This window comes from Magnolia sinica, chromosome 6 (assembly GCF_029962835.1).
Source record: "Magnolia sinica isolate HGM2019 chromosome 6, MsV1, whole genome shotgun sequence".
NCBI lineage: Eukaryota > Viridiplantae > Streptophyta > Magnoliopsida > Magnoliales > Magnoliaceae > Magnolia > Magnolia sinica.
The window spans coordinates 6,295,413-6,315,367 of record NC_080578.1 but is presented as its reverse complement, the minus strand read 5'-3'; the positions used below and the strand labels follow the sequence as shown (position 1 = coordinate 6,315,367).

Sequence of the window (19,955 nt, the reverse complement as noted above, 5' to 3'; positions counted from 1 at the left end):
ATCAACCTTGTATGAAACCAGGTCAATCCACTCTTTAGGTGGATCACTCATCTATGTTGAGTCAAACCATTGGTTGCCCACTAATTCCTAACATTGTGGTCCATCCGGTGAGCTTACCGACCTGATTTTAATACCAGGTGTTCCTGATGGTGGGATCCACTGTCGTTTTGATGTGGATGTGCCCGACATGTTAGCGAGAAAGATGGTACAGCTTCACAGCCTGTGGGGCCGTTTGCCTGTAGGTGCTGAGTTGATAGGGCTCTCACTCAAGAGTGAGTGAGAGTTGTTGAGTTGGGCACGTGTGAAGCTTTTGTGGGAGGTGGTGGTGACAATATATGAATGCCTCTAGGTCCATCTACCCATCAGTTGGACCTAAATCTATTGAGGCAAACAAATGTAGCCCACATGATGCCTGGACCAGGCCGGTTTTCAGGGCAGTATGCTCACATCGGTTGCAAGTCCCTGATCTTGAACGCCCGTTCCATGTTGGCACATGAGCCATGATCTACCTAATTAATCTCTCCCCATGTAACTGTCATTGCCAAGCGTTCTTCAGGTGCTGATTTCGGCAGACATGGTTCAAATGCAAAAGGGCAGATAGAGTTCACAATTTGGTGATTAATCCACCATATGCGTGGCATGCGCGTATATGAATCCTGACTCTTCAAATCATACAGCGAATCTGGATGGTGAATAGCAAATGGATAGCTAAAAATACTATGGTCAACCGTCTAAATTAAATTAAGTCAAATGGTTAAGATTGTGCCATTGGTGTTGATTTTGGGCAATGCCCCATCTGTGGTGGGGTCCAAGATCCGGATGCTCCTGATTTTTTATTTTGCAAATGTGTTCCACATGACGAGCGTGGTGGATGAGTTACCACAGCAATTAGAATTACATTTGATGTTAGTGGCCATATGAGTAGAGCTATCTTTACCACCATTTTTACAAAATAGTTCTGCTAGAAAACATCACCGTATTGCAATAAGATACGCATGGAAGAATTCGGGGTAACTTCAAATTATCTGAACCGTTGTTTGATGGGTCTCAGTTTATAAAGTGGATAGAGGTCAAATAAAAGCTGTCAATGGGGCTGCCAGAGCCCTTCCATTATTTGGCTCTTTGGCTGTGAATATGTATGGTCACCATAACCTGGGGATATATCCCAGCAAACCTCTCTATAAAAAATCAAACAAGCGAGAACAAATGCGTAAGGCCCAGCTGATGGATGGTGCTGATTACTCGACTGTGCAGCCAGCATCAACTGCAATGGTCACTTCATCCACATGGACCAAAGTCAGTTTAGAAATGAGAAATACATGGATGCATGTGAAGCATGAGATTTTCGCCTTACTACCCAAATCCTGACAAACTTGCTACATTCTTTCAACAGGCATTCGGCTAAAACATTTCCAAACATGCATTCCTAGCATACACTAAATCCATCCATCACTCCCCTCTCTCCATCCATCTCCCAATGTCTCCCTTCTCCTTCTTCCTTCTCTTCTCTCTCATCCATACATGGGGTGTCCCTTTAATGGGCGCCAAGGTTGTCATGGTTGTGATGGACGGTGATCCTGTAATTTCTTACAAGTCCAATCAAACCCATTTCAGGTCTGACTCTCATGAGACATTGTTATGGTCCTGATTAATGCATCAGAGAGTGAATAGTGTCCCAATGTGCAAACCATAGTTCATAAACATGAAAACTCAAGTTGAATGGGCCTTTAAAAAAAATCTTCTAAGCTAGAAGGTCCTAATCATTCAGTCAGTAGCATAAACATAGAGAGTTTAAGAACACAACAACAACAACCCCAACGGCATCAGCAGCAGACAATGAAAGAAAAGGCCAGATATTAGTGTCCATCAGTGCAACCATCTGGATCACCCAACCAAGTGCCCCACTTATACAAGTTCGGCGCATCGGGACACTATTGAAATATCTCCCAAATTGCCTAACACTTACATTAGTAAGTTGTTAATAAGTATGAAAAATCCCAATCTTCTCTCCTTTAATTGTTATGTTTCTTGTAGGAATGAAGAAGATCTGAAATTGTACAAAGAAAGCATGATTAGTGGGCATGACATGTTCTTGGACTCTCTCCTTCCAATGGACTCTTACACCAAACTCTACAGCTACACCCATTTACTCAATGGCTTTGCCCTACATATCACGTCTGAAGAGGTATGTTAACCGATTCAATAAACCATAGCCATATTAAAATCCACATTCTTAATCACAACATCTAACATCTTCATATAAGAGATGTTCTACTAACAAACATTGAGATTTTTACAGGTACTAGAAATTCTCCAAAATGCACATGGCATCAGAAGTATCCACCAAGACATCAAGATGGTGAAATTGACAACCCACACACCAGAATTCCTAGGGATCCCCAACGGTGTTTGGCCAGAGCTAGGAGGAGCCCAGAGTTCAGGCAATGGCGTGGTGATAGGCATGATTGATACTGGCATCAATCCCTACCATCCAAGCTTCACCGGCCAAAGGAAATGGGGTATCGGAAAATTCAAGGGAAGATGCAAAGAGGGAGACGGATTCCCTCAGGGCGCCTGCGCAGGCAAGATAGCCGGCGCACAGTACTTTGCTCGTGCAGCCATAGCCGCTGGAGAGTTCAATGCCACACGGGATTATGCATCCCCTTTCGACGCCGACGGTCATGGAAGGCAAGTCACATAAAATTTTTGTTACAAGATACTAATAAAAGCTTAGTTTTTTTACGTGGATTAACAGAAATTCCTTTCTTCCGATGCAATTAACAGCCACACAGCTGCAATAGCCGCCGGGAATTACCAGATTCCCGTGATCGCCAACGGATTCAACTATGGATATGCGAGCGGCATGGCGCCCGGTGCTCGGTAAATAAACTGTTACAATCTTAAATCTTGGCAAATTGCCGTTCATGGGGCGGCGGGAATCCAGATGCACATTCGGAAATTGGACTTTGAATGTGAATATAGATTCTGGCCCGCTCTGAATGGTTGGATGGGAACCATTTGTGATGGGGCCCATTTGTTTTACACAAATTATCTGTTTTATGATTTATTTTTTTCGTTTTTATTTTATGGGAAGGATTGCTGTATATAAAGCTCTCTATTCGTTTGGTGGTTACATGTCGGATGCCGTCGCAGCCATCGATCAGGTCTGCGAAAATTCAAGAAATTAAGCTAGAATTTTATTAGTCGTTGACGATAAATGGATTAGTTTCCCTTTGTTAATCTAGGGCTATCAACATTTCAATATCCACCGTTCATGTCACTAGATAAGGTGATCTGAGCTGTTGATCTCGTGGGACAGTACATGGATATGGCATGGTGCAAAATTCACATTGATATGATAATTATAGACATTGCATCATTGTGAATTGCAATTGCATTTTTTTTTCTCGATGTGATTAAGATACCTGGATAGTCTGTCGAGCTTTAGGTTATTGTGTATCCGTGGTGGCCCACCAGATAATGGTTCCAATCACCCTAGATGACTGTCATTTCTACGGTGGAGATGCTACGGATGGGTGAGCAGACTCATCTCTGGCCCTGAGCGCGAGTACACTTGCGAACCTCATTTTGTACACTGTGTAGAGATAGCCGGCAGCGAAGGTAGTATTTTGAATCCTACTCTACACGCTGTGGGATCCGGACCGTGCATAAGGTGGGCCCTTCTGTCTATATCTCGTGGCTCAAAAATCAGGCTCGTTGGATCTTTAGGTGGGCCACACGCGTACGTTTGATGTCGAAGATGGTCATGCTTTCTAAACGTGTTATACCGAACTGATGTTTAGAAGAGCCTGATTTTCAGGTCACTTCATACACAGTGGGGCCCACCAAAATGAACAACCAAGGTAAGCTCTTGCAAGTAGCCATCCTAGTTCTCATCAGCAACACTCAATGGACGGTTCTGATCTGTTCATTTTTCAGGCAGTAGAAGATGGTGTAGATATCCTCAGCCTCTCTGTAGGGCCATCGAGCGTCCCTCAAGGGCCATCTGCTTTTCTCAACGTCTTAGAAATGGAGTTGCTGTTCGCCACCAAGGCCGGCGTGTTGGTCTTTCAAGCCGTCGGTAATGGTGGGCCATCTTCCAGCTCCATCCTCTCTTTCAGCCCTTGGATCACCAGCATTGCCGCATCCATCACCGATCGCAGATACAACAATTCAATCCATCTGGGCAATGGACAGATCTTGTCTGGCACTGGACTTGCACGTAAGTTTCATACCCACCATGTATTTACAAGAGACTTACTTCTGCATGTATTCCCACACATGTCCATCCAATCCATCATGTTCCATCAGATGGGGCCCACGTACAATCATGATCTGACGATCCACCGTGACTTAACATCTGCTGGCCACTATACTGGATGGTCTACGATCCAAACCATTGATCTGATGGGTCCCAGTGGGATGCAGAATTCCCTGAAAATCTCATAATTGAATAGATTCTAACCACTCAATCAGTGACCTCCAAATGAACACTTGAGAAGAAAACATACCAATGGCCCACAAAAAAGATCCAGATATTGGATGGGAAGAATCTTTCAATCTGCAAGATTTTAGGGGCTTCCACCGTCCATGGTGAGGCCCACAAGGACATCATCAACCTCTCGATTCATCACGGCGCTACATTTTCTCCCTTGAGAATCTTACACGGTGAGATTTTCTTATACTTTATTTTTTAGCAAGCATAGAGGCATTTTCGTAAATATCATAGGATGTTAGGGGCACTTGCGTAAATTTGACTCATAGTGTGTCATTGTTGTCAGCTCCTACGGCCGGGGAAATACATTTTCCGATAGTCGCTGCCGCAGATGTGTGCGAGAGGAACTCGTCATTAGTGACGGTTGAGAACTGTCAGCACGCTGAGCCGTTCATCAGGTCCTTGGTCCGGGACAAGCTGATCATCTGCACATACACGTTCGACTTTGAGTTCGAGTCAGCGAGCATTACCACCGTCGCCAACACCATCCAGAGAATCGGGGCCGCAGGATTCATCCTCACGGTGGATCCCAACCTCAGGTCCCACCAAGTGAAGGGCACCACCGTTACACTTCGGGTCCCAGGAATCGTAATAAACAACATGCAAGCCTCAGCGTACGGTTGCATGCATGAACATGTTTCACCTACGTAGTCCTTAAAATTGAGGGCGTGGCTTGGATTCACCTAGGTGCGTGGGCTTGGGACCCCTTACTGTGGAGCCCACCATGATGTATGTGACTAAATCCATGCCATCCATCTGTATTGAAATCTCATTTTAGGGCATGATCCATTAAAAATGAAGCAGATCCAAATCTCAGATGGACCATAGTATAGGAAACAGTAGCGACCATTAAAAACTTCTTGTGAGCCACAAAAGCTTTCGATCAAGATGATATTTATGTGGTCTCTTCATATAGGTTTTTGTGATCTTATCAACAGGTTGGATGGCAAATAAACATTCCAGTGGACTCCATGAAGTTTTTAATGGTGGGGATTCAATCACGATTGTTTCCTGTGGTGTGGTCCACCTAAGATTTGGGCATAATTTATTTTTGGAATCATGCCCTAAAATGAGCTTTGAAAATGGTTGGACCGTGTGGATTTAAGGCGTATACATCACTATGAGCCCCACAGTCAGGGATCCCACCCACCTGGGTCTCACCTAATCCACTCCCTGAAATTTAAATTTACACAAGTACCCTCGTTTGATCATGAAAACATCTATGGTGCCAATGGGCCTGGTTTGGGCTTGGGTTAGTCTATGCTAGGCCCAACCGTTGACACTTAGGTCCAAGGTTGGAGCCTGATAATATTGCGGCCCAACCGTCAGCCCAGAAATTGGTAAAATCCCTACTTTCCACTTGAATGTTTCTAATTTATCCGTTGGACAAGTGGGCCACATCCACAGAAAAAGGTGCCTACAAATCAACGGCCTACATTCAAGATGCATGGCCCAAAACGTGAATGGTTTAGATCTTGCCTTTATGCGCCCATGCATGTACAGATGTAATGCTTGTTATATAGAAAAATAAAATGCGTGGGCCGTCATTAGATTCTTTCAGCAACATAGATTGGACACGGGACGATTTCTAATCTTGTGCATGATCATGAAATGTAAATGGGTGTGATTGAATCCAGTTTCTCGTGCAGACTGTGGGAGTACTACACCACCCACACCATTCGCAACACAATAGGGCGCGTGGTGGCATTTGCAGCAACGGCAAGGATCATGGACGGACGGCGCGCAGTTTACACTGGACAGGGCCCGGTCGTGGCGTCCTACTCATCAAGAGGTCCTGATGTGAACAACGCGCTATTACAGACGGCGGATGTTCTCAAACCCAATGTCATGGCCCCAGGCTCCTCCATCTGGGCTGCCTGGAGTCCCAATAGCCAAGGAGATCGCTATGTTACAGGTACTCATGGACCCTTTCTTTCTTTCCTTCTTCCTTTCTTTCATAAACGCATGCACCTTTATATATATATATAGGGATGAGGGCCCCACAGCGATGTTTGATGGACATCCATGCGGCGCATTTGGTAGGTCCCCTCTAGGTTATGGGATGTGCCAAAAATCAGCCGTATCTGGTACTTAGGTGGGCCACACTATTACGTGTATTTGTACAAAAAAAAAAAAAAAGGTCTGGAAAAATCAGCCGTATCTGGTATTTAGGTGGGCCACACTAGGTTATCATTTTTGTTTTTCACTATTCACGTATCCAATAAGATGGGAGAAGAAAAAAGATTTGCATATTTTTGTTTAAATTAGACTCCTGTCAAGTGTGGTAAACTATGCTTAATTCCCCGTTCACAGAGTTGTCTTTTACCGTGTTCAACATTCAAATTGAAGTCTTTTTATTAGGTTCCTTATCTTGGCGTATTCTTGAAGATTCCCTTGAAAATAACAAATTCATATTGCCTAGGTCCTTGGTATCGATCCGTCTATCTTCTTAATACTATTATAAATAGGCCATGATCTCATATTCATACTTTAATTGTAATCTAGATCATGGATTTAACAAGTTGAATTTGGGGTATTGAAATCTTCTTTTAATCTTTTAAATTTTCATCGCTATAAGACCAATCATGCCTTATGAGATAAAATGATAGGTAGTTGAAGTAATAAGAAAAGTGTAATTGAAATGAAGATATTGAGATAGATAAGTAGCCAAATAGTGAAAAATAGAATTGGAAACGAATGCATTCTAGGAAATATATGAGGTTGTTTGGGTGCATGGATTTACAACCTTAAAATTCTAATCTTTAGGCTATAGATTTTAAATGCTTGGTTTTTTTAGTTGTGTTTAATAGCTTGTATTTTTGAAATTTTGAAATTCAAAAATTGTATTTGGTACTTTAGATTATCTTTTTAGAGTTTGCGAAATTATTTTATATATTTACAAGATAATGAATATACTGAGGTAAAGCGTCTCAACATCATTATACTGAATCCATTATAAGATAACCTTAGCCCAAAAATGAAGTAATTTTAAGCATTTGGTGGCTTAAAAAAATAGACCTACTAATTTCATCAGTGATATTTCTTTTTAAGCTGTTGTTACTCTTCTTTTTTTTTCTTTTTTTTTGGCATCCCACATAATTTTGAATAGGCTTGATTTTTGTAACATCCCCTTATTACGATGGTATAGATGCAAGGGAAAATATCCAACAATGTAAATACCTTAAAAAGATGAAAGATGATTGTTATGATGGTTGAAGAAGAAAATCTTAGGAATTAGGTTTTATTTTTTTTTCTAGATTTTAAAAGGGACAAAATCCAGAATTTGGGTTTGGTCGGAATTGAAATCTAGAATTTTCAGGGTGTCAAACAACACCCAATTAATTTACAAGTCTTGGATTTCAATTCTCAATTACCCCAAATTCTAAATTTCTAAAAGAATAAGGGAAAGGCTAAAAAAACAGTGGGCATGGCAATTAAGAAAGTCCTAATAACCTATGGTTTAATTGAAGTTATAGCCCTTATATGTATGGGAGCCGATTAGTTAGTATAGGGCTCAGAGAAAGAAGGCGAAGAACCATTTAGATTAATCTACCCTTACTAATGTGCAGTACCATAAGAAGTGTGCAACCATCCATTTCATCCACCCCTAAGTTATATTGCTCCTTGCACACATGTGGATGGTCTAATGGTAAGATCTGAGACCACCCATTTCGTCCACCCCGCCCTTCATGGCTCGCCGGGGGAAAAGGCAGCCATTAGATGGCTCTAACCAGCTGATCAGTCGTAGCCTATCAAATGGACCATCAACATCGGTTATGGAAAATGCTCCTATCTTAGATTGTCTATATGGTTTTAAAGAATTACTTCAATCAGGTGATATCAAGGTTCATTGTCTGGAATGGACAAGATTTTCGATCTCAGATCGGTCGATTGGAATATTCACGTGTCTTTTTGAAGCATTTCTCTTTTTTTTTTTTGCATGGTTCTCTATTAGCTATGTGTGCGTTTGGTTGCACCAAATATCATGAAATTTCATAATTAAATCAGTATAATTTGGTTCAACCAAACACACCCTATAAAACCCATGTTATGAAAATTAAAATTTTATAGAATTATATCTGAATATGGAGAAATCCAACATGAAATGGCATCTGCAGGGCAGGATTTCGCTCTCATTTCTGGTACGAGCATGGCCACCCCACACGCAGCCGGTGTAGCGGCTCTGATCAAGCAAAAGCACCCAACTTGGAGCCCTGCCGCAATTACGTCAGCAATAATGACGACTGCCCATGTAACCGACCGCTCCGGTTTACCGATCTTAGCCCAACGGTCTAATCAGCTGGACCCCGGAACACCATTCGACTATGGCTCGGGAGCCATCAACCCAACTCGAGCCATCGACCCAGGACTAGTGTTCGACGCCAGCTTCAAGCACTACATCCATTTCCTATGTGCCGTTCCAGGCGTGGATGATGACTCCATCAGGCAAGCGGTGGGCGTTGGTTGCCCCACGTCCTATAGAAGAGTGTGGTGCTCTGATTTGAACACGCCGAGCGTGACGGTGTCGAACTTGGTCGGCTCAAGAACGGTGAATCGGAGGGTGACGAATGTGGCTGATGGTAAGGAGACGTACCGGGTTACGGTGCGGGAACCGGCTGGCGTGGGTGTGGCTGTGGTGCCACACGTGTTCACCATACGTGTCAATGAAACAAGGCGTGTGAAGCTAACGCTGGAAGCAAGGGAAGCAACGAATGCATACACGTTTGGGGAGTTGGTGATGGAGGGGGATAGAAATCACGTGGTGAGAGTTCCTCTGGCCGTTTACGTTGCAAGCGTGTTAGGATATTGAATGTTTGGATCTAACGTGCGCACTGAGTAAGTACTCTTTTATCGTGAACTTTTATTAAAAAAAAATAAAATAAAATTTAATTTACATTTTCTTGAGCTAATTTCCCCTTTTTTCGTGTTAGGAGAGAGTCTTGTATCCTTCTAAATGGATAATTTTTTGGATGTGAGAAAGGAATTTCTTGGCATACAGTGGGCCTGATTGCACTGCTGTCAGCGTACGCTCGTGCACAACGAGAGACACGTGCATGGATGACACCCACACACGTTTGCATGTACGTGTGAGAAAAAGTCAGAACCAAAACTCAGGTGAGCTATACACCACAAGGAAAAATGAAATATTATGCCTAAAACATCTAAAATCATGTCATGGGACCACCTGAGTTTTGGAATGGATACGTTTTTGGCCTGTTCTTTTCATTCAGGCCGGGTGCACTCCATAAACAACTCAGATGACATTAACATCAGTGTTGGATCTTTTCCTATGTGTGTGTCTTTATATGAAGAAAAAGACCCAAATCTGTGTGGAACCTTTTATGACTTTAAAGGTACATTTGGTAAGTAGAAATTGATTTTTTGGACCGTTACTATAGGATATGGTCCAAATCGAATTACCTTCAACGGGGTGTCTAGAAACATCCAACTATACAATTTAAGTGGACGGCTAATCAAAGAGGTCACTTATCGATCAGCAGTTTCGATGGTGGAGAAACTATCCTACTGGTAAAATAATCTCATTGTCTACTTCACGGATAAGCTCAAATTTCACTCACAAGTAGGAGATTAATCAAACATTTTTTTTTTTTAGTATTTGGGTCAATGTGATTTTTCTTTCTCGGATGTGATTAATGGAATAAGTGGACCATCAATCAGACGGCTCAGATCAAACGACCAAATTTATAAATTGCATTACATTGTCCAAATACAATCGGATTCAAGCCTTGAACTGATCATGGCCTCAGCCAAGATTAATTAGAGTGCGCCAAATATCAGAATCTCCAAAGAACATGTTTGTTTAGATGCCAATGAACTGACATTCAAATACATTTGTATATCAATCAATCCCTAAATGAATATGGTGTGCTTCCCTTTCAAAACACTAATCACACCCAAAGATTACCTAACTCAATCCTCACCGCCGCTTTCGGAATGTCGAGAGAAACTTCGCGACAAATCCCAGCTTCTGTGCCTGAGCAAGTTCTTGAAGTTAGTAATTCAAATTTTAAATAATGGGATGTTGCAAATTTGATGTATAGAATGATGAGATGCGACTGAATTAGTAGTTCTAATGCTGATCTTACTTCAAAGCTTTTCATAATAGTATTCATCTTATTCATTGTAGATCCGCTGTGTTGCTTCTTCTTCTTCTTCTTCTCTCCTTTTTTCCGTTGTAGTAATCCCGCCCATGATTTTAGAAAATTTGGAATCAACACCGTCTTCCAACCGCTGAAGCAAGCGGGAGTTCTTGAAATTCTAGGCCTTCCTTTGACAGCGATAATCTATGAAAGATGATCACATTTCTTAAACATTTTATGATCTTCAAGGACATTTGTATTTGGAGACTGAGAAATGGAGATTGGACCATTAAATGTCTCCAAAATCACAAGGGAGTGTTTTGGCGAGACTAGGGATTTTATGGATTTTGTTGGTGTTTTCCTTGTTGTGCGTTGCAATGGGGTTGCCAATCTTTATATATATATATATATATATATATAGAGTTTGATCCACCAACCAACGGTTGGATCTTCATTACCCAAAAGAGAAATGCTCCCCTCATGCTTTGGAGACACTAATCTGCATTAAACCTTTGATTTTAGCAGTTGAAAACCAAATTTAGAAAATAAATATATATTTTGTAATATTAGTTGTATTGAAAATGGTTTTTAAAGATGTTGATTAGCAAACCATTGTGAGGATTACCAGGATAGTCTGCACCATGAATGGTCAGGATCAAGAAGGCCTGTTGGCTATTGATCCAACAAGGAACAACATGCCGAGATGGTTGCTCAATCATAACCGTCCATCTTAAGAATGCTACCTTGGTTGGGACACAATGAACAGATGAGTCTGATTATCGATGTGTTGCTGAATGTGGACCGTGGAAACGAATATTTCAACAGCTGATCATATCCAAAATTCCAAAATAAATATCTGTATGTGGCTAATCTACAAGTGGTTTCCGAAGATGGACGGTTCATAGCCATCGGGGCATTTCGGAATGTGGGTCCCACGGGACAATACAAGTTGAGTGGGTAGTTCTGGTACCTTGGTTATTTTCTGTTGGATGATGGACGCAGTGGGAGAGCGATGCGCTGACGTGGATGCTGAGGAATGGCTGCGTGCAACTTCCCTGAGGCGTTGCGAGTAAAGGAGGAGATCGGCTCTTCTATCGTACCCGCCACCAATCCTGTGGTGTACTATCCTTTGTCTGACGTGGGTCTGATGGTAGTGACGATGGCGACGGTTAGGATTTGAGGAGACCACTCTTCTCCTCGGTTTCTCGACGTACAAACTCACCACCACCGATGTTTCTCCACAACATACAGGCTGCCATCATCACAGTCATATGCACGTGTTAACGACTGCAGATCATCTGAAGTTCATGACGCAAGTGCGCGCGTGTACATGCAAACTCACACGCAGAGAGATAGAGAGAGAGATTGTTACCTTTGGAGGCATGGTCGTTGGAGACCCACGAGAGAGAGAGAGAGAGAGAGAGAGAGAGAGAGGATTCGGCCTGGGAGATGGGGTAGAGAGAGGGAATAAATGGATTCGGCCTGGGAGATGGAACGTGTGATCTGTCCGGCCTTCGGACTGCAGGCCGGAAGAAAAGCCAAAATACATATATTACAGGGGAGTTATTTAATACTCTGGCAGATGCTTGATGTACAGGCACTTAGAATTCTACACGTGCCATACAGTAACTCAAATCAAACCGACTAAGTTGTGAAAACCACTGTCTCTAAGATAGACTCCCAAAATCAAATTCGTTAAACAATGCCAACCTCTTATTCGGAGGGACTTGTTTGCTGGAACAGGAACATTTTGATATTTTCTTTTTAACCGTCCAATCAATGTCAACAAATCCGATACTCATATAATCAAATAACCATATTGTTTGGTTCAAGATACATCTAAGATGTGACCATAATTAGGACAGTTTACAATTGATGTACTCGTATCCCACTCATGCAATTTCTAAATAATTTCAAAATGCCTGCTTATCATCCATGGGACTCGCCAGCGTATCAAAGCTATTTCTCTATTTTATTAGGTGCGAAAGATGGGAGCGGATTAGGTGTCTAAGGTGTTACCCTTACCGTGGGGCCCACCTTGATGATTTTTTGTATATCCACACCGTCCATTCATTTTTTCCAGACCATTTTAGGACATATTCGCAAACATTAAGCAGATTCAAATTTCAAGTGGACCATATCACAGGAAAGTGTTGATTGAACGACCACCATTAAAAACTTCCTAGGGCCTACCTTATGCAAATATTTAATGTTTAATTACCATCCAAACCGTTAATAAGGTCAAAAAAACCTGTATTAAGGGAAGATAAAAATTTCATCTCGATCCAGAACTTTTGTAGCCTATAAAAAGCTTTTAATTATCATCCACCACTTATTCCATTGGTGTGGTCCACCAGACATTTGCAACCATTTAATTTTTGGGATAACGTCCTAAAATGATCTGAAAAAATGGATGGGTTGCATGGATATACAAAATTCATCAATGAGGATCCCACACGGTAAGGTTAACACTCACTAAGGTATTACCCAGGTAACACCTAATCCGCTCCCTGAAAATAGACCCGCTCATCACATATGACTATATCAGTCATCAAAGTCCCTCATTTCCTTTGTTTTTTTCAAACCATAGTTTTTATATTTTTATTTTTTTTGTCACATGTGGACATACATACATTGCAACTCCTTGTCGATGAGTCCATTTACACCAGCCATATGGCTCGATAGAATGCAGTCACTCCTCTCTTTCCATACCAACCTGTATGTATGGATCTTTCTATCAGCTGTACCGTTTCTGCAGCTTGACACGTGTCATTCATCAAGAAGCTCGTGGACAGTCTCCCCAAACCCTTCATCAAACTTCTAATGCATCTTACCTGGTGGGCCTAGCATGATTATAAAGGACTCGGTGACTCAACCCAACTCATTTGGCACTGGGGTGACTCGTGGTGTTGAACTGGATCAGGTCTGACTGAGTCTGAGTTGAATCGGACGAGTCGACTCGTACGAGTCTTAACGGGTCAGGTGGGCCTTTAACAGACACCTGTTGGTCTGCTATGGGCTTAATTGGAAGCCCATTCGTAAAAGGGTTTGGGGCGCAAAACGGAGGTCCAATCACTAAATGGGTATGGGCTCGAACCCGACTTTGGCCCATTTAATGACTGCTGAAGCTTGGGCTGTACCTAACTCGGTCCAGATCCGGCCCATCCAACCCTGATGTATCTGATCCACGCCGTTGATCTTATACGCCCAGAACGGCTAGACCGTGCTCAAAAAATATCACATATTTGTACGGTTGTTTCACTAGAGGATTTTTTGGGCAATCGTTCATCCACAATCGGGCCCTTAAAATCAACGCTCTCGGATCACTGTGCCATGGGCCACATCAATACATAATAAACCAGTAGGGAACCACGTGATGGACGGTGCATATGTCAGTTTCAATTGTGAATCGGGTCCATCCATCTATTGGGCCATGATAAGGATCGTTTATGCGGACGCGGATTTCCTGTGAAAGCCTTTGCAGGAAGTTCCTGCGCAAGGATACTGAGTGGGGCCCATATAGATGTTTGTGAGAAATCCACCCCGTCCATACGTTTTTAGAGATAAAAAATGAGATGTATCCAACACTCAACTGGGCCACAAGAGGAAATAGTGGGAATTCAGCGAGCACCGTTGAAGCATTCCCATGTCCATAAAGGTTTTGTATCAGGTTATCTTTCTGGTTTTTTAAATTCATCCCATTAGTAATAACCTTATAAACAGTTTGGATAGCATATAAACATCAAGGTGGAGCCCAGAATTGTTTCAACGGTAGGAATTTCTTTCCCCAATTTCCCCTCTCGTGTAACGTACTCGAGTTTTTTACCAAGCTAGTTTTTGGTCACACGTCCTAAAATGATCTCTAAAAACAGATGGACGGAATGGATTTCTCACATACATTGCAGTGGGCCCCACCCAGCATCCTTGCGCAGGAACTTCCTGAGAAAGGCTTTCACAGGAAATCCGTCCCGTTTATGCTTCAAATATGTACCTATCCAACAATCCTAGCCATCAGTTTTCTTTTGGCCACTAATAATTATTATTTTTCTACATTTGTTTCAATGACCACTGATGGATGGATAAGAATGTCTAATGGGCGTGATTTGTTGCTAGGCCCAACATATGAATGGACCCGAAGATGACGCCGAAGATGTAATTCACTGACACGTGTTCATGTTCGTGGTCCGTATCATTCATCTGGTGGGTCTCACAGGTACCAGAAAATGACCTAACTGGAAAATGAAGCCCGTCCATCCGGTGGCCACACGGGTACCAGAAAAATAGACGGTCATAATAAAAATCACCAGTTTCTATTAAATGATAGTGGAAGTTCCTAATGCTTTGGCCCACTGCATATGCATGGTGTCCCCACTAAATGAGTGGCCCGGATCCTCTATATCTGCCAATGTAGCATGCGCGTGAGAAATCCTGGTATTTGTGTCTTAGGTTGGAACGCTCGATCTTTAAATTGCTACAACAAATGAGCTATGGTACGGATGATACAGGAATGATCCTGACCTTTGTTTCTCTGACTCCAATGTGGACCATTGAAATTTCTTTCTCACCGTTGCGTCTCCATGGATTACCTATAGACAGAAACCCTCATAAAAATGATAAAGAAACGTCTATATCTCGATCAACTATCTACTTTTGACCATTTATTAAAAGGTCAGGATTCTTCCAATTTTGGAATTTTTTTGTGCTTGAGCCATCCAAAGTGGTCCATAATATCAGCTATTTGGATCATTGATCATTTGACCCATTGTACAATCTGAAAACCAACGGCATTCTACAGTCTACGTCAGTCATGTATATGATTCGAATCAGATATAATGCGCTTGTATAATACATTATCCAAAATGAAATATTTTACGATATGGAATTTAGATATCTGAGTAGAGTAATTGAGACCCGAAATCTAAGCTCATAAAATTTGAAATCCGTGTTATTTAAATTTTCCATAGACTTTGTTTTTTTTTTTTCAATATACCATAATTCATCGTACCAACATTAACATCAACAATTCATAAAATAGAATTCTATATCTCCATACTAAATAAAGAAAATCAACTCAACTTTAATATGGCATTCTTTTACTAAAGGAAAACAAAGTACGAGGAAAGACTTAATTCATTGAGTCCATACAACTCTACATTAGGAGTAATTTAAACTAAAACTAAATAAAAAGAAATCTTTAAGGCCAAGTCGGTGTCTGGCCCATCAATAAAAGTTTGCCTTCTGAAAGTATTCATGTCTTGTACTTGAAATGGTTTAAATACTACCAGTACGATCACTCAATAGGATCACTTCCATCTTAATCGAGATTTGCACATTAGTATAATAACACAATCTTATGATAATAATTAGATATCTTTTCTGACTTTCTTTCTGGTTTGGAAATTTTTTTTTAAGTTTTTCATCTACCAGCAAACTGTGTTCATAGAGTTTCAATAATGGTTTCATCATGCTTGCTGAATGCAGAACCATACACAGGCTCATTGTATTGTGGAAGTTATTTGCCTGCAACCTGTGGGCAGTCTTAATTAATTTGATAATAGACGAATAATGCTTTAAGGACAGTGTGATTACATGCTTTAAAGAAAAATACAAATATTAGCTTCATTTAAAACTTATATAACCCATTAAAAGTTTTCAATTATAGGAGTTCAATCCACATTGGTTCCTCCCGGGTGGTCCATTTGGGTGTTAGACGTGCTTCAATTTTAAGCTTATATCCTAAAACGAGCTAGCAAAATGGACGGACGATGTGGATAAAACATATACATTATAGTAAGCCCTGTGTAGTCTTTACACCACATAGCTACGTGTTGTTGGGCCAAACCATGGATTTTCACTACGGACTTAATATCTTTTGTTATTTAATTTTGCATTTAGGATCGAATTCCTCCCTTGGAAAAAAACACTCCATGATAGAAAACCAATGTTTAGTGGACATTGAAATTATAAGCTACAAATTAGATTTCACAATTAATACTTGTTACTTGTATTCATATGTAACTCAATGTCACATGTAAAAAGTGCATATGAATGAATAGTGTAGATAAAATACGTTCATCGACATGGACCCATAAATCTAATAGATTGAGACATCTACAGAAAATGGCTCTATATCACTTGCTAAAATGGAAGCTCAAATGCTTAAATTAATCAAACTCTTCCCCTCGGTTCCAAACACAGGATCGATCGAATTTATATCACACCGAATGTAATTTAAAAGTAATTAATCGATTATAATCTCCTTACTCATGCTTTAGTGGTAGATTGACAAGAGTTTCAATGGGAGGTCATCGGTTCAAATACTCATTGTTGGGGAAAAAATAGTACAAGTAAGAAGGCTCGGCTAGAAGGCTCGGCTATGGAATGGACCAACTCTACTGACACTACCCGATGATCCGAGGCAATAAGCCCGACCGAAGTAGGTAAGCAAAAAGCCTAAAGGAGAGACTTTGCTCGGGTTCCGGGGAACGAATTTCGACCGAAACTTACAAAGTCATGAGCCACAAGGCAAAGTATATAAGATGCATAAAGTTGACTCGGCAAACGAGGAAGCAACATCTAAAGAGGCTTATCAAGGCCTAAAGCTTAGAAGCCACCCGATCGACTATAAAACCGACCCATGTTTAGGTCGGTTACAGAGTCGGCTATCGGATTAAGAAAGGATATCGATTACGGATCGGTTCCATTTCATCCGACAGAAGGCAAATAATTTTATCCTTGTAGCTAGCCAAAGCCCATTCGTCACCAGAGTCGGTTAGGACCGAGCCAAGCAAGGAAAAGATGGTGTAAATGGAAATAACGTCCCAAAAATTCAGTAAAAGGATCTTCGATCCCGAAGATCTCTGGATCGGATGGAGTCCAAAAACAGATCGAAATCAAATCTCCGAGATATCAGGAGAAGAATCCCTGCACACCGGGGTCCTCCCATTTCTATAAATATAGGAGACCTCCAAGGTGAAAGGTAAGCAAAAAACTCTCCAAAAGCCTCTTCGAATACGTCCATCATACTAACTTAAGCATCGGAGGTTCCCCGGCTTTAGCTAGGGTCCTTATTGCTTTCTTCCTCGTGCAAGTTGAAAGGACGGTCGAGGAGACGTACCGGTTTTTTGCATTAATAGATTGGCGCCGTCTGTGGGAAACGATACAAAAAGTCATTTTTTAAGTTCTATCGAAAAGCTTCAATAGCGAGAACTAGAAGAACTACCCAAAACGAGCCTACTGAGGTCATTGTCACTGGATCACCAGCAATCGAAGGCCCCTCGGGTATGAACGGAGCCCAGAATCGACCCAACAACTGGCAGGGTTCTATGGCCTGTCCGGCAGCCTCTGTTTTTACCAGACATACTCAGCGAAACCGAGGGAATGGCCGACTGGATAGGAAGGTCTAGGAACTTAGAACCGATATAAACTTTATGAAGAAGATACAGGAACAGATTCATCAACAGCTAGTTCAGCAGCCTCAGTGTGATGATGGTCAGGCGATGAACGCCTCGCAACAATTCGTTGATCCTCAGCGTGTCGCTCCCCGATCTATCCCTCAGTCGAGTCAGCACCAGGGTCCGCCCGAGCCTACACCTACTCATTCCGTGACCGCCTCACTGCCTATCATCGATCTTCGATATGAAATAGATCGGAGAAGGCGTAGTAGGCCTCCGGTTGAAGGGACGACATATAATGACGAACCCTGAAAAGCCAACCTGCAAGACTTCAAGAGGCAAACAAGGCCCGAGGCAAAAGCATCCCTGTTCATTGAAGAGATAATGCAAGCCCGGCTACCAGAACGGTTCAGTCTTCCGCAGATTACACCATTCACCGAAAAAACTGATCCAACCGAGCATATTGAATCCTTTCGGACGTATATAGAGCTGCACGGTGCCTTGGACGCTATGATGTGCCGAGCTTTCTCCCTCACTTTACCTGACGTAGCTTGACTTTGGTTCAAACAGTTGAAACCAAAGTCCATTAGCTCGTTTGCAGAGCTCAGCGATGCATTCATCACCAATTTCATTGGTAGGAAGAAAAAGTTGAAGCCACCTATACACCTGAACAACATAGTTCAAAAGGAGGGAGAGCTGCTAAAAGATTATATCAAACGCTTCAAATTCAAGTCACTCTAAGTTTGGAAACATTCAGACGAAACAACACTCAACTCGATCATGCAAGGCGTCAGAGACAAACCATTTCTGTCATCCCTGGACAAGAACTCGCCTACTACTCTGGCCGAATTCATAGCCCGGTTAGATAAGTACACGGATGCCGAGAAAACCTGAATCATGTACGAAGCCGCCCAAAACGCAAAAGTCCAGGCCAAAGAGTCAGCAAAGAAAGAAGTTGATTCGGCCGGTGGAAAGAAGCGTAAAGATGATCGGACACGTGATGAGCGTAAGTCAGGTAAACGGCAAGACCGCAAGTTCTCAACGTACACCCCGCTCAATAAACCGTAAGAGTAGGTTTTGATGGAAATTAAAGGCGAAGGATTCGTCAATTGGCCAGATAGGCTCCGAAGCAACCCGAACCGACAGAGTAAAAATAAGTACTACCATTACCATCGCCATCATGGGCATAATACGAGTGACCACTACCACTTGAAGGAAGAAATCGAGCGACTCATTCGAGAAAGCCGTCTCAGAGAGCATGTCGAAAGAACCGGGACAACGGAAGAACGTTCGAGTGAAAACCGACCCACGGAGGAAATCTGAACCATCATTGGTGGTCCCCGAGGCAAAGGCGACTCAAACAATGCTCCAAAAGATCATACCAGGAGCATCAGTCGATCCGAGTCCGAAATCCTGATATTAGCTCGGCCTTCGAAAGAAAAGAAAAGGGAGAAATACAGCATATCGTTCACTAATGAAGACGCTCGGGGCATCCATCATCCGCATGATGACGCATTAGTCGTCATTCTCATGATAGCGAACCGCAAGATATTTCGCATTCTCGTTAACACAGGGTCGTCCGCAGACGTACTGTTCACTCAAGCATTTGACAAAATGGGTGTCGAACGATCGGCTTTACGGCCAGTTCACACCCCATTAATCGGATTCTCTGGTGGACGAACACTTCCCGAAAGAGTTATCTCATTGCCACTCACTGCTGGTAACTCTCCGCACCAGGCGACAGTAATGATTGACTTTCTGATAGTCGACCAACCATCAGTCTACAACGCTATCCTTGGCCGACCCTCTTTGTGCCTTCTCCAAGCTGTGGTGTTGACGTACCATCTCTCCATGATATTTCCGACCGAGTCGGGAGTAGGAGTCGTAAAAGGTGACCAACAAGACTCACGACGCTGCTATACGACGGCCGTGAAGGCTCCAGCCGAGGAAACCACGATTGAATCG

General features: G+C 42.2%; 1 protein-coding gene across 1 annotated transcript; it reads left to right on the top strand.

The window, feature by feature from the left end:
- The first annotated feature begins 54 nt into the window (after positions 1 to 54).
- LOC131248076 (subtilisin-like protease SBT2.5) lies at positions 55 to 9,326 on the top strand. The gene is made up of 8 exons (XM_058248124.1): positions 55 to 2,185; positions 2,300 to 2,688; positions 2,785 to 2,880; positions 3,095 to 3,164; positions 3,940 to 4,222; positions 4,782 to 5,109; positions 6,145 to 6,410; positions 8,614 to 9,326. The coding sequence occupies exons 1-8, from the start codon at positions 1,988 to 1,990 to the stop codon at positions 9,303 to 9,305; spliced, it is 2,322 nt and encodes a 773-aa protein (XP_058104107.1). The 5' UTR covers positions 55 to 1,987; the 3' UTR covers positions 9,306 to 9,326.
- The last annotated feature ends 10,629 nt before the right edge of the window (positions 9,327 to 19,955 follow it).